Source organism: Diorhabda sublineata, chromosome 4 (genome assembly GCF_026230105.1).
Source record: "Diorhabda sublineata isolate icDioSubl1.1 chromosome 4, icDioSubl1.1, whole genome shotgun sequence".
NCBI classification, from domain to species: Eukaryota; Metazoa; Arthropoda; class Insecta; order Coleoptera; family Chrysomelidae; genus Diorhabda; species Diorhabda sublineata.
The window spans coordinates 2,916,367-2,932,854 of NC_079477.1; the positions used below are offsets into that span (position 1 = coordinate 2,916,367).

At 33.0% G+C, this 16,488-nt stretch overlaps 1 protein-coding gene across 5 annotated transcripts in view; it reads right to left on the reverse strand.

Moving 5' to 3' along the window:
• Positions 1-16,488, reverse strand: part of LOC130442606 (gamma-aminobutyric acid receptor subunit beta) — a 103,009-nt gene that overhangs the window by 32,001 nt on the left and 54,520 nt on the right. For all 5 annotated transcript variants that reach the window (XM_056776880.1, XM_056776878.1, XM_056776879.1 and 2 more), the window contains exon 4: positions 497-723. In XM_056776880.1, the coding sequence (XP_056632858.1) occupies positions 497-723 (227 nt within the window). The remainder of the gene's footprint in view (positions 1-496; positions 724-16,488) is intronic.

The following is a 16,488-nucleotide window of genomic DNA, read 5'->3' on the forward strand; positions in this document are numbered from 1 at the left end:
TGAAAAAAAATATAGATGCTGTTGCGTTGAGTATATTGCTGATATTAACGGTATGGATGCAGCAGAAAATATAACAAATTCAGCATCTAGTTTTGTTGGAGGAATGCTAAAGGCAAAGGCGAGGAGGTATGACATAATACAGCTTCGTAAACCTTTGAATTCGACTGATTTTTGGCTTGAAGTTACATTAAAAGATTCAAGAATACGTTTATTTTTATTACTTTCAATAAACGTTTATTTTTAAAATCGGATATCTTATTCTACGGAATATGCAACTGGGTTATCATTTATGGAACGGTTAACTAGATACACATTTAGTATGCATATCATCCAGGCAATGTACCCTCAGAGACTATATCTATTCCTTTGGGATCCAATGGACTAATTAATATTCTAATTATAATGTAGTATGAATATTATCTCGGATGTTGTTGCTTTTCACGTATTAAATATATAACAGGAATGAAATAAATAGTTAATTCAACTAAAAACTGACCTGATACTTCGTGTTATTGAACCCGAATGGTGTATACGAATGAATTCATTGGAAGTGGTCGCCATGTGGAAAGATGAATGTTTTTCGTTAACGAAGAAGGTATCGGGTACCCAGATGTTTTTGATGAATTCTGATCCTACGGAAAGGATCTCGACGCTGGGCCTTTTCCGGAATGCCAATCTAGGATCGGTCCAGAATTGTCGAAAGTAAAAGTCCAAGGTGAAATCCTGTGGAAGTTAATTTATATAGTATCATTAGTTACCATTAACACCAGAATTGTTAAGTTTTTTCAATATACGTACCAAATGAGTAAAGGAAAGAGAGAAACTAAAACGGCAAGTTCCAAGAAGCATGCTTTTCGTCGATATCGAATAAATACAACATTCACTATGTATATTTTGTACTAGCAACTAGTGAATGCTAATAGAATTATTTTAAATCTATTTTTTTTTCTGAGATAACAATCATGAATCAAACTATAAAGTTTTTAGTCAAATTTTCATTGCATGCGCAACACAAATCATGCCCATGCTAAAACTGAATACCTTCTAGAGTTACCAGCATATCTCTCAAAAAAAATTGTTAATAATTTGTCTGTTAGAACTATTAATATCAACATAACCTTATTCTTTTACATTTCCTCAAACACCATACTATTTACGAAGTTTGGCAACTTCATAGAGACTACTACGTTAATTATTAACATATACGTATTAAAAATTACACCTGGAGTTATGAACTGAATATTTTGTATTTATTTGTTTGTTAATAGTCGAAAAATATCAATTCATCTAGTAGGAACAGTATGATAAAGAAAGTTTTCTTTTTGGCCATAATGTGAAGGCCTGAAAGGACGAATCGTTGTGTATACAGTCCACGAGTCGAACTAGCTTAATCCCAATGTGGAATGTAACACATTTCATTCAGAATAAATGATTTGATAGATCAGAAAGGGATGGACCTACGGTTTCCTAGACGGCCACTGAATGGTTCCAATTGAGTAAATTTAGAAGAGATCTTGACAAATGATAAAGGACAAGGATAGTACGAATCAATCGTCTTCTCCTGGACAAGTTGGACCAAGAAGATTTATGACTTAGTATATTAGAATTTACTGCAAGACATGAAAAAGGTTCCGGATGCAAATTCTGCTAAGAATCCACTTTGATAACTGAACACCTGATCTTTGAATGTTGAACAGTCCATTGTGATGCAGCTGGAATTTCTTGAAACCAGAACAAACTGTCAGCTATAATTGAGTATCGATGTATCAATAGATAAAAAAATAATGATGAGTTTTAGTCTGCTACTGTAAAATGTAACTAAATGCACTCGGATCAACCTTCCAATGACAGCCAAGAATTTGCAGATCAGTTAACAAGATAGGGATGGACCATTCTACGGTTTCCCAGTCGACCAGGAAGTGATAGTAGTTGAATTAGCTTCATGTCTATTAGAATTTGAAGGCATCCCCACGAGAGTTATCATCTGTGAAATATGAGAGAGGTTCATGATGAACAACTGGACACCTGCTTTAGAAAGATGTTGCAATACTTTGGTTCGTATTTCTAGAAACCAGAAGAGACTTTCTGTCGTAATTAACTAAAATAAAGCTGAATCTAAATCAATTTTCGATCTATCAATAAATAAATAGAAAAATGTGTTTAATATCTAATCAATTGTTAATTAATTTAGTACCGCAAGGTATAAAAAAACCTGCGTTCAGAAGATATTTTCATATAGATGCATTGTATCTATATTATGGCAAGAAAAACAAAACTTTTCTTCACAACTTTTTCTGTCAAAGATTTTTTAGCTTTCATCAAGTGGTAGTTTACTTTCAGTCTAGTTTTAAAGTTATAAATAAAACTGTGAAGCAACAAATTCATCTTCATATTTAATTTTACTGAAATAATATTCGCTCGGTCAATAATCGAATAATGAAACTATTTTCCTACCGAGGAAATAAACTTGTTTTCTTTATGTTTCTAAATTTTCTTGATTTTATGTCTCTTCTGTTTTAAAAATAGTTTTTATAATAATAGTTTCGACTTTTCTTAAAGTCTTTATCAAAATATTGACACTGACAATTTGCGTATTTATATTTATCAATATACCTTCATGATGAATATCAAAATAAGAATAAAATCTGTCCATATAGGGCAGACATCGCAGTGTTTAGAAAATAGACTTAAAGATCATCAATACGATAAAAAAATGGAACTGCATTAACGAACTATGAAATATCAAAAAAAAATTCAATTAAAAAGATTCAAAAATTTTTTAAAGGGAAAATAATACAAGAAAAAGAGAATTTCTAGAAATGGTTCATATTCATAAGTATAAATTATAAAAAAGACCTAAATAATTTAAGTTAAATTTATAGCTCTATTTTGTAAATTCTAATAAAACTACAAATAATTTAATTGAGTACTGCTATATATTTGAGATATAAGGACTAGTGAAAAATTAATTTTTCTTATTAGAACAAAATTCTATTCTATTTACGAATATAAATACGCAAATAATCAGCGTCAATAACATATTTTCATGAAGACGTAAAGAAAAGTCGAAACGTCAAATGTTATCTTTCAAAAATTATTAAAAAAACTAATTTTGAAACAGAAGAAACCAAAAATCAAGAAGATTTAGGAACATAAGTTTATTCCTTCGGTAGGAAAATAGTTTTACTATTCGATTATTGACCGAGCGAATATTATTTCAGTAAAATTAAATATGAAGATGAATTTGTTGCTTCACAGTTTTATTTATAACTTTAAAACTAGACTGAAAGTATATCAAAAGATTTAAGAAATTAAAGAAACTTATTTCCATTGATCTTCTGATTGTGTTTTAAATTGTGATGAAAAAGGAAAGTGAAGTAAAGTTACATACTGTCATCAACTACAACTTCACATAGTTCCAAAATTAATTTTTACGTCAAAATCAAAACGTTTGTTTTATTTTTAAAGAAAATTCGCCGTCGAGTCGCTAATGTTCTTTTGTAATGTAAAATATTCATATCCTTGAACATTTTGTGAAACACTCCCCGTGTCTTGTTCCGTATATTTCCGAAAGCGAGGTTCGTGAAGATTTTTTTTTTTAAATTTGCATAAACATTCGTCTTGGCAAACACCCTTATTGAGTCGTTAATGTTGTGGATGTTAAAGTAAATTAGATTCTGTAGAGCTATGAAAAATTATTAAAAAATTAATTCAACTTGTTTACTACCTATTGTTAAAATTATACCGGGGGAATGTTAGTTTCTACCAAGTGCTGTAATAGGCTAAATTTCTGGTTTGATTCTGATTTTTAAACATAGTAAGATAAGAGGATTATGTTTAGTTTCTACATTTCATTCGTTCCTCCGTCTCCATTGAAGCAAAAAGCCCAGCAAGGGATACTGTCGAATACACAGGCCCAGCGAATGGGTAGAAGGGAAACACCGGTAGTCGTCTTGATATTTGGAAGAGAAAAAACAGTTCTCGAAGAACCAGTAGTCAGTCCATCACGTAGTCCAAACCCGGAGCATAGTAAGTGTCCGTAAAACGGTTCATATAACACACTGAATTGTGTCAGGTAGACACAGGTAGACAGCGGCCTCCGAAAACCGTTCAAGTTGAAATCAGAGATTAGTTTGTGGGATCGCTACTCTCAAACGCTGAGCTTTAGGTGTCATGTGTTAAGGAGTCTGCCACTAAGGAAGCTGAGTATTCACATCTAGTGGTGGTCGTGTTAGGACATTTGTTAATCTCGATTATTACTTACTGTTAGCGAACATTTATTACATAAGTTGTACAGAATCATAGAAAAAGATTTGGACAGGCTAGAAACCCCCTGTATTGAAACTAACGTAGCCGTATTATAATATGTTTTTCATTAAGTACCTGTTTGCCAATAAAGGTAAGAAATTTTGATGCATTCAAATTCCTAGAGTCTCTTCTCAATAAATTTCCCCCAAGGCTACCATTGTAGGTTTCTCCATTTTGTATGGATGCCTAAGTTTAGTTTAGCTGCAGCTTGAAAGGTGCAGTGTGCAGGGAAAGGCCGTAGAAACTCCAAAAAACGACTTTTTAACAGTTTATGGTAAAACTAATATTCAATTATTTTAAATCATTTCTAGACAAACATTTATGTAAAAATGTTGATAGTGGAATTAGCTAGAAGTTTGCTTGGTGCTGGAAAATCTAAGAGAAATGTGCGAACAGCTACAGGAATACCAAAATTTTCAAGAGGAAAATCTTTTGAAAGAAAAATCTTGGAGGAAACTTCTTCTTTTGAAAACAGTAGGCAAAGTTCTTATCACGGTCGGAGATGATATGGTTTACCTTGAAATGAGCAAGGTATAAACTAAAAAAAAATATTTGAACCGTCTAATAATTTCAGTATACACCTATAGATTAGGAATATTTTATTATTTTAATACTCTTTCATTCAAAAACGTTAACTTTAAAGTAATTACACTGTGATTTCATAGGATTTCTGGAATGAAATTATTCACTCCCAAAACTTTGGAAAGACAATCTTACGTTTTTGTCAAAAATTTCCAATCTTTCTATTATTTTCCTATAGAATTTCCATCGATTTCCAGGAATATATGCAACTCAATTTTTCAAGTTGCTCACTCAGCGCGCTTTTCACGATTCGATTTGATTTTATCGGCGACTAGTTTAAATGCCATCAAAGGAAATCCATGATATTTCAAAAACTACTTTTTGCTCGAATCATTTCCTTTTTGTTATTAAGACTTAATGCCTTCTTTTCGGTTGCTATATACATATAATTTGAATCTAAATTACATCTGTCAAGAAGGAGAGAAATATGAGGTTGAAATCTCCGCATCAGAAAGCAACGTTTTGTTTCTTTTTCATGTTTTATTCCTTTCGTTGACACAAGTCAAGAGGGATCGTTTGGAAATGCTTTTTATAAAACGACAATGGACTTGAGTAAACTTTCTATTATTGCCAATTGAAATAAAAAGTTTTGTTCTAAACCTGCAACCGATTCAGTCAACTTAAGGGTGTGAAAACATATCTACATTTTTAGACAGCTTAGCAGTTGAAGTAGAATTGACTGAAAATCGTTTCTCGTAATTTTTCAAGTGTCAAATGTTTCTTGAAGTTTAGTTTCAAGAATGGAAAATGTAACAGGATACAGTAGGTATTTCAAAAAGTGCGCAAGATGTTTTTTGTAATGTTTCACACGAATTTTTGTACCGTTTTTCAACCATAGATGAAATGTGGATCAGTCACTTCTTACCAGAAACAAAAAAACTCCAACTCCAGCTCCAAAGAAGGCAAAGATCGTTCCATCTGCAGACAAGGTCGTGGCTTCGGTTTTTTGGGATGCGCATGGGATAATTTTCATTGACTATCTTGAAAAAAGAAAAACTATGAACGGCGGGTTGAAATATCGTGACGTAGATCTGCACAAGTTCAAAATTCAACTGAACCAGAAGCTGATAGTGAGTAAACAATCATAGAAATAACTGGCTCGTTGAATTGGCTCTGGAGCAGTTAGAAATTGATCCTCTTTGTTATCCTTTCCATACAATCGACTTAAAATCTAGAAGTATTTCACTAGAAGCTAATTCGTGTCGTAATTTAGCAAGTATAAACATGACATCCCTCGAAGTTTAGTTTCAACTGGATCAATCACGTCATACCGGAAACAAAAAAGCAATCAAAACAATGGATTTAAAAGGGAGAACCTGCTCCAAAGAAGGCAAAGATCGTTCCATCTGCAGACAAGGTCGTGGCTTCGGTTTTTTGGGATGCGCATGGGATAATTTTCATTGACTATCTTGAAAAAAGAAAAACTATGAACGGCGGGTTGAAATATCGTGACGTAGATCTGCACAAGTTCAAAATTCAACTGAACCAGAAGCTGATAGTGAGTAAACAATCATAGGAATAACTGGCTCGTTGAATTGGCTCTGGAGCAGTTAGAAATTGATCCTTTTTGTTATCCTTTCCATACAATCGACTTAAAATCTAGAAGTATTTCACTAGAAGCTAATTCGTGTCGCAATTTAGCAAGTATAAACATGACATCCCTCGAAGTTTTGTTTCAAGTGGATCAATCACGTCATACCGGAAACAAAAAAGCAATCAAAACAATGGATTTAAAAGGGAGAACCGGCTCCAAAGAACGCAAAGACCGTTCCATCTGCAGACAAGGTCGTGGCTTCGGTTTTTTGGGATGCGCGCGGGATAATTTTCATTGACTATCTTGAAAAAGGAAAAACTATCAACGGCGAGTTTTATGCGAACTTGTTGCTGTGAAATATCGTGACGTAGATCTGCACAAGTTCAAAATTCAACTGAACCAGAAGCTGATAGTGAGTAAACAATCATAGGAATAACTGGCTCGTTGAATTGGCTCTGGAGCAGTTAGAAATTGATCCTTTTTGTTATCCTTTCCATACAATCGACTTAAAATCTAGATGTATTTCACTAGAAGCTAATTCGTGTCGTAATTTAGCAAGTATAAAAATGACATCCCTCGAAGTTTAGTTTCAACTGGATCAATCACGTCATACCGGAAACAAAAAAGCAATCAAAACAATGGATTTAAAAGGGAGAACCGGCTCCAAAGAACGCAAAGACCGTTCCATCTGCAGACAAGGTCGTGGCTTCGGTTTTTTGGGATGCGCATGGGATAATTTTCATTGACTATCTTGAAAAAGGAAAAACTATCAACGGCGAGTTTTATGCGAACTTGTTGCTGTGAAATATCGTGACGTAGATCTGCACAAGTTCAAAATTCAACTGAACCAGAAGCTGATAGTGAGTAAACAATCATAGGAATAACTGGCTCGTTGAATTGGCTCTGGAGCAGCTAGAAATTGATCCTTTTTGTTATCCTTTCCATACAATCGACTTAAAATCTAGATGTATTTCACTAGAAGCTAATTCGTGTCGTAATTTAGCAAGTATAAAAATGACATCCCTCGAAGTTTAGTTTCAACTGGATCAATCACGTCATACCGGAAACAAAAAAGCAATCAAAACAATGGATTTAAAAGGGAGAACCTGCTCCAAAGAAGGCAAAGACCGTTCCATCTGCAGACAAGGTCGTGGCTTCGGTTTTTTGGGATGCGCGTGGAATAATTTTCATTGACTATCTTGAAAAAGGAAAAACTATCAACGGCGAGTTTTATGCGAACTTGTTACTGTGAAATATCGTGACGTAGATCTGCACAAGTTCAAAATTCAACTGAATCAGAAGCTGATAGTGAGTAAACAATCATAGGAATAACTGGCTCGTTGAATTGGCTCTGGAGCAGTTAGAAATTGATCCTTTTTGTTATCCTTTCCATACAATCGACTTAAAATCTAGATGTATTTCACTAGAAGCTAATTCGTGTCGTAATTTAGCAAGTATAAAAATGACATCCCTCGAAGTTTAGTTTCAACTGGATCAATCACGTCATACCGGAAACAAAAAAGCAATCAAAACAATGGATTTAAAAGGGAGAACCTGCTCCAAAGAAGGCAAAGACCGTTCCATCTGCAGACAAGGTCGTGGCTTCGGTTTTTTGGGATGCGCGCGGGATAATTTTCATTGACTATCTTGAAAAAGGAAAAACTATCAACGGCGAGTTTTATGCGAACTTGTTACTGTGAAATATCGTGACGTAGATCTGCACAAGTTCAAAATTCAACTGAATCAGAAGCTGATAGTGAGTAAACAATCATAGGAATAACTGGCTCGTTGAATTGGCTCTGGAGCAGTTAGAAATTGATCCTTTTTGTTATCCTTTCCATACAATCGACTTAAAATCTTGAAGCTAATTCGTGCAACCCGAATCCTAAAAAATCGAACACTTTTAATGAAGGTATCTCACCCAAACTTTGTTTTATCCAAATGTAAAAATAGGAAGTGCTGAAAGAACGACTATTTAAGTATATAGAATCCTTAATGCAAATACAATAATCTCAAGGTTCCCTCCAATGTATCTTCAATCAAATTTTAATGAGCACATCAAATGGAATGTAAGCTTTCCTTTATTATGAGTGAAATCACACTTAAGACAATTATCCTCCCTTAACAGTCGTTGAAATTCAGCGGATAAATGATTCCTTTGACTTACTTAGGGAATTAAGGACTCAAAATAACAATTACCAGTATCGTGAATAAAGTTGTATCATTAATAATAATCTTAATAGTTGCCGCTTTTGTGATTTTGAATCTACTTTATCAGCTGGAAGGGTGGAGCGTTAGCTACCTTACATTATTATCAAGATTGATAAATAAAAATTAGTGCAATAGTTATTAATATGGGGAGTGGAAAAGACAAGCTTCAAATTTTAATACTTCTGGACAGTATTATGCCAAAGGATTCTCTTTCCAGGTAAGGTGAAGGAGGAAATGACATAACAACTAAAAGGACAAAGGTCACAGACTTCTCCATACATCATCAAAAGTTTTATTCACAGACGCATCAAAAATAGAGCAGGCTCGTTAGTGGTTAGAGCATTTGATATACATCTTTACATATTTTACATTTACGTGGTGATAATTGAAACCTGTTACCATGAAACAAATCCAACAAACCATACAGCTACAAGGACTCTTCTTTCGGCCAGGACGAACATCAAGTAATTTGAGGGTGGACCAAAATAAGTAACGGAATTAATATTAGCAGATGATGTTGTATTACAGAAGAAATAGGAAGATTTACATAACCAAAAAATATTAAGAAGGGAAGTAAATAGAATAAATATAAAATTAAAAACAAGTAGAACTAGGATTATGATAATAGCAAGAAATTCAAATAAAGAGGAAAGAAACTGAACAATTAAGAAACTAGAAATGTCCCAATAGAAAATAATGGCAGAGTCTAACAGGAAGGATGAGAAAAGTTGGTAAATTATTTAATGCAATGGATAAAAGAAATAATGGAAAACATAAATATCAAAATTTTGAAAGTTGTGAGGTTTAGAATGCTGTATACATGGACATGGAATAAGCAAATAGCTCGTATAGATACAAAACGCATGTAAAATGAAAAATAAGGAATAAAACGTTTCATACAGATGACCCAAGGTTAAATCTATTTTCTAATTAAAGTTCGGATGGATAGATGGATCCAGCATTAGTAGATATCAAGCCACCCATCTCATACACATGATCACAGCTGAACCAAAGTTAAATCAATCATCTACACATAGAGAAAAGCCAAAATACAAACCAATTAAACATAAAAGTCGTTTACAGAGTAGAAGGGACCGTTCCAGTACATATGCCTTTAAATTAATGCGAAATGAGAGAAAAGATGTTATCGATTTGATTTCAATTGGCAAGTGATTGTGCATTTTTTTCGCATTGTAAAATTTAGAGCCCGTAACTAATTCTGAACGTGAAGTAGGTAGGTGAAAATCGTGTTTACCAACCACCCATTTTATTGACATTTCATACAGATGACCCAAAGTTAAATCTATTTTCTAATTAAAGTTCGGATGGATAGATGGATCCAGCATTAGTAGATATCAAGCCACCCATCTCATACACATGATCACAGCTGAACCAAAGTTAAATCGATCATCTACACATAGAGAAAAGCCAAAATACAAACCAATTAAACATGAAAGTCGTTTACAGAGTAGAAGGGACCGTTCCAGTACATATGCCTTTAAATTAATGCGAAATGAGAGAAAAGATGTTATCGATTTGATTTCAATTGGCAAGTGATTGTGCATTTTTTTCGCATTGTGAAATTTTGAGCCCGTAACTAATTCTAAACGTGAAGTAGGTAGGTGAAAATCGTGTTTACCAACCACCCATTTTATTGACATTTCATACAGATGACCCAAAGTTAAATCTATTTTCTAATTAAAGTTCGGATGGATAGATGGATCCAGCATTAGTAGATATCAAGCCACCCATCTCATACACATGATCACAGCTGAACCAAAGTTAAATCGATCATCTACACATAGAGAAAAGCCAAAATACAAACCAATTAAACATAAAAGTCGTTTACAGAGTAGAAGGGACCGTTCCAGTACATATGCCTTTAAATTAATGCGAAATGAGAGAAAAGATGTTATCGATTTGATTTCAATTGGCAAGTGATTGTGCATTTTTTTCGCATTGTGAAATTTTGAGCCCGTAACTAATTCTAAACGTGAAGTAGGTAGGTGAAAATCGTGTTTACCAACCACCCATTTTATTGACATTTCATACAGATGACCCAAAGTTAAATCTATTTTCTAATTAAAGTTCGGATGGATAGATGGATCCAGCATTAGTAGATATCAAGCCACCCATCTCATACACATGATCACAGCTGAACCAAAGTTAAATCAATCATCTACACATAGAGAAAAGCCAAAATACAAACCAATTAAACATAAAAGTCGTTTACAGAGTAGAAGGGACCGTTCCAGTACATATGCCTTTAAATTAATGCGAAATGAGAGAAAAGATGTTATCGATTTGATTTCAATTGGCAAGTGATTGTGCATTTTTTTCGCATTGTAAAATTTTGAGCCCGTAACTAATTCTGAACGTGAAGTAGGTAGGTGAAAATCGTGTTTACCAACCACCCATTTTATAGACATTTCATACAAATGACCCAAAGTTAAATCTATTTTCTAATTAAAGTTCGGATGGATAGATGGATCCAGCATTAGTAGATATCAAGCCACCCATCTCATACACATGATCACAGCTGAACCAAAGTTAAATCGATCATCTACACATAGAGAAAAGCCAAAATACAAACCAATTAAACATAAAAGTCGTTTACAGAGTAGAAGGGACCGTTCCAGTACATATGCCTTTAAACTATTGCGAAATGCGAGAAAAGATGTTATCGATTTGATTTCAATTGGCAAGTGATTGTGCATTTTTTTCGCATTGTAAAATTTTGAGCCCGTAACTAATTCTGAACGTGAAGTAGGTAGGTGAAAATCGTGTTTACCAACCACCCATTTTATAGACATTTCATACAAATGACCCAAGGTTAAATTTATTTTCTAAATAAAGTTCAGTTTGATAGATGGATCCTTCAGCATATGTAGATATCAAAAACCTGATTAATCTAATATTGGTATGCATTTTCTTTCCATAATTTATTATAGTGTTGATATACTCTGGTTTTTGTGTATTTGATAGAAAAAACAATACAAAAACAAATGTTTAAACACGAAAAAGTACGTAAAAGTTATAGAAAAAAACCAAGAAAGACATGAATTCAAAATTTGAAACAAACAGCTGAGACAACGAGGATAAAAGATCAAACGAATGATGGAATAGCGTGGAGAAAAAAGTATCCTACAGTTTTTTGCGTTAACTTGGGACAATCCGTATTAATAGATATATATTTCTAATTGAAATTTTCTAGTGGAAACATCGAAACTCAGCATGGGTTAAAAACCACAACATTTCACGTATTGGAACATTGGAAAACATCAAAACCGTAACATGAATGAAGCACGAAGAAGTGGAATTTATCACGCCCCTCAACTAGAAATGTATATAATTAAATCTATGGAGAGTTATAGATTATTTCTGTATACTTGATGTAACATATAGATTATTTCATATGAATATGTTGCATGCTTCTGGTATTACTTTCAACTGAAGTTGCATGATTATTTCATGCATAGTAAACACTATGAATCACAGTTTAATTTAGTCAATTATATGTTAGTTTGAATAATGCTTATGGAATCACATGTTTTGATGGTAAATCGATAAGAAGGTCAACTTAATACAAGATATTATTTATGTTTATAACCAACTCTATATCAATAATTATAGAGCTTTCACCAGTAACTGTTTCCTCAAAAATAATTTTATTGTTAATGATACCAGCGAAACGTTCCGTCGCTTCATCAGATAAAACTACTTTGAACTGCGAATCCGCGTTCATTCTGTCCATCATCAATCCACAGAATTCTTGTCTTCCATCAGGATCATCTTCATTTAACTCCTGAAACATCTGAACTTTGTAAGGGTGGTATTTTCCCTTATACATAACTCTTCATAACCATAACGAGTTGTGGGTAAAATCTTTGATAATCTACATAGAATTTTGACATGGAAATTATCATCCATCATAATACAACTTAGTTATTTTAGACACTCGCGAGGCGCTTCTTAGATACTCTCGACGCGAGTTTTAGCTCATGGAAGTGACAGGAGCGTTAGCCATTCACACTCTCGATTTATTAAGTTGTTTACTACAAAACTGACGTAATTCAAGTAACATTTATACTGGAAATCGTTTTTTTTTCTCAAATGTCCTCTAAAAAATGCTATTTATGAAATTGCAGTTCTTTTTTTATAAATATTTGATTTTTTAACTCTGGTTCTCCCGTCTAATACTAAGACGTCGCTGAAGGCATATTTTTTTCCTATCCAAACCAATAATAGTACCACTATACTTAATTCCCTGTGTTTAGATATGATATAAAGTAGTACCAATTGTTGAAGATGATAAAAATTGTTTAAGTTAGCTCATAAAGTGGAATAGCTCTCAAATATAGTTGACAATCCTTTTCATTCTAATGAGTCAAAAAAATACAAGACTATAGCAGCAATTACCGAAGCTAAACAACGAAAAAGTGTCAAAAAAGTCTTCTAGAAATGTTCCTAGTTGTTGATCCAACGTTGGGTTCAGTATATTGCTAGCCAAAAGGTACTTGGCCGAATAAATTTTCGATAAAACCTATAATAAAGTATTTCCTACAACTTTTACATTATTTTCCGGTTATTTCACCTGACTAACAACAGGAAAAGTGTGATATTGACCGACGTTAAATAGGTTAAGGTCTAGTTTAATGGTAAAAAGGTTGTTTTCTGCTTGCTAAGTACTGTTTAAATATGTTATATGATAAATATTTGTTAGATTTTTGAATATAATCAACGATATTATGAATTTCGAAAAACAGGTCGTTTTATAATGTTTTGTAAATACCCAAAAAGGACTTAAACAACAATTTTCGTAAATATTATTAAGAAATTTAGGGACAAATGTTCAAAAACCATTTTTTTTTAGAAAAGACGAAACGTCAAATTTTATCATTAAAAAATTATTAAAAAAAACTAATTTTAAAACAAATTAGACCTAAAATCAAGGACATTTAGATTAATATAATAGTTTTTTCTTTGAATTGTGTCGTAAGCCTGTTTAAAATCAATGAAAAGGACACTTAATTTTTCAAAACACCAAATAAATAACGTTTAAGAATAGAAAAGCAGTCGACGAAATTGATATTGGTATTGACGAAATTAAGAAAGGAATAAACAAATATAGAAACTCTACGTTTGCAACTTGATTGAAAATTATTTTCAATAGATAAAATTATAGAACGTGAAGCATATCGACGAAACTTTCAAGGCAATAGATAATGTATAAAAACTATCCATACAAAACTAGGATGTAATAAGAAATAGAGAAGGATCCAAAATGCTAAAAGATCGAATAGTATTATATAAAAGTTCGTTATCCCAATAGGAAATTTAAAAACGAACCATCAACGTATGAAGAAAGTTCTTCCGATATTGTATTAAATAATCAAAATATGAAATGGGTTACGATCGATATCGTTGAATGCGCAGTTTACAGTAAAGAGAAAGTAGAAATCCCCTTCATGAATGAACAAATGTCATGATTTAAATTAGGTCAATATCACGATAAAAAAAACAGCAAAGCACTGACACCATCCGAAAAGTTTTGTAAACATGAACTTATTTCTAATGATAATTAATAATTATAAAGATTAATGTATTCGGGCCGAGAAAGATTTATAAAGAAATAAATTGCTAAAAGGAAACTAGTAGAAATTGGAGTAGAAAAGAAGAATTAAATAGAAACAATTAAAAATGAAATGCGTGGGTAAAAAGGAAACTTCTAAGATTTTCCAAAGCTATTTCGGACGACAACCGTAAGCACCAGTTGTTGGTACTTCAGAAGAAATTGGAATAGAAACAGATTGAAAGATACAATTTGAGAGGAAGACAAAAAATAGAAGAGAAATAAATGGGTGGAAGCGAAGCATTTTCTCAACCATTTTTAGGTGACAACTGCAAGCATCTGTTGTTTGTTCCTTATGTTTAGAAGAAATTAGAATGATCATATTGAAAGAACTATATGAAGAAGAACTGAAAGGAATTAAAGATGAAATAAATAGGTGGGATGAAATCTCAGATGCTTTTTTGGGCTGCAACCATAAACACCTAATTTTGATCCTTTTGAGGAGAAACACACTTCCAGAAATAAGCGTAGAAACATATTAAGACAAAAAAAAAACAAAATTGAAGAGAAAGGTGAAGACATAAATGAATTTTCTCAGATTTTCTTACGCTTGTTTGGACCACAATCACAAACACCTGTTGTTGATAGTTCTGAGTGAAACTAATTTGGAATAGGAACAGATGGAAAGAAGGAAAAGAAAGAGAAAACATCAAGATTGAAAGGAATGACTAATTGAAGGTATTTTCAGATTTTCCAATGCTTGTTTAGACCACAATCACAAGCACCTGTTGTTGATAGTTCTGAGTGAAACTAATTTGGAATAGGAACAGATGGAAAGAAGGAAAAGAAAGAGAAAACATCAAGATTGAAAGGAATGACTAATTGGAGGTATTTTTAGATTTTCCAATGCTTGTTTAGACCACAATCACAAGCACCTGTTGTTGATAGTTCTGAGTGAAACTCTTTTGGAATAGGAACAGATTGAAAGAAGGAAAAGAAAGAGAAAACATCAAGATTGAAAGGAACGACTAATTGGAGGTATTTTCAGATTTTCCAATGCTTGTTTAGACCACAATCACAAGCACCTGTTGTTGATAGTTCTGAGTGAAACTAATTTGGAATAGGAACAGATGGAAAGAAGGAAAAGAAAGAGAAAACATCAAGATTGAAAGGAATGACTAATTGGAGGTATTTTCAGATTGTCCAATGCTTGTTTAGACCACAATCACAAGCACCTGTTGTTGATAGTTCTGAGTGAAACTAATTTGGAATAGGAACAGATGAAAAGAAGGAAAAGAAAGAGAAAACATCAAGATTGAAAGGAATGACTAATTGGAGGTATTTTCAGATTGTCCAATGCTTGTTTAGACCACAATCACAAGCACCTGTTGTTGATAGTTCTGAGTGAAACTAATTTGGAATAGGAACAGATGAAAAGAAGGAAAAGAAAGATAAAACATCAAGATTGAAAGGAATGACTAATGGGAGGTATTTTCAGATTTTGCAATGCTTGTTTAGACCACAATCACAAGCACCTGTTGTTGATAGTTCTGAGTGAAACTAATTTGGAATAGGAACAGATGAAAAGAAGGAAAAGAAAGAGAAAACATCAAGATTGAAAGGAATGACTAATTGGAGGTATTTTCAGATTGTCCAATGCTTGTTTAGACCACAATCACAAGCACCTGTTGTTGATAGTTCTGAGTGAAACTAATTTGGAATAGGAACAGATGAAAAGAAGGAAAAGAAAGATAAAACATCAAGATTGAAAGGAATGACTAATGGGAGGTATTTTCAGATTTTGCAATGCTTGTTTAGACCACAATCACAAGCACCTGTTGTTGATAGTTCTGAGTGAAACTAATTTGGAATAGGAACAGATGGAAAGAAGGAAAAGAAAGAGAAAACATCAAGATTGAAAGGAATGACTAATGGGAGGTATTTTCAGATTGTCCAATGCTTGTTTAGACCACAATCACAAACACCTGTTGTTGATAGTTCTGAGTGAAACTAATTTGGAATAGGAACAGATGAAAAGAAGGAAAAGAAAGAGAAAACATCAAGATTGAAAGGAATGACTAATGGGAGGTATTTTCAGATTGTCCAATGCTTGTTTAGACCACAATCACAAGCACCTGTTGTTGATAGTTCTGAGTGAAACTAATTTGGAATAAAAACAGATGGAAAGAAGGAAAAGAAAGATAAAACATCAAGATTGAAAGGAACGACTAATGGGAGGTATTTTCAGATTGTCCAATGCTTGTTTAGACCACAATCACAA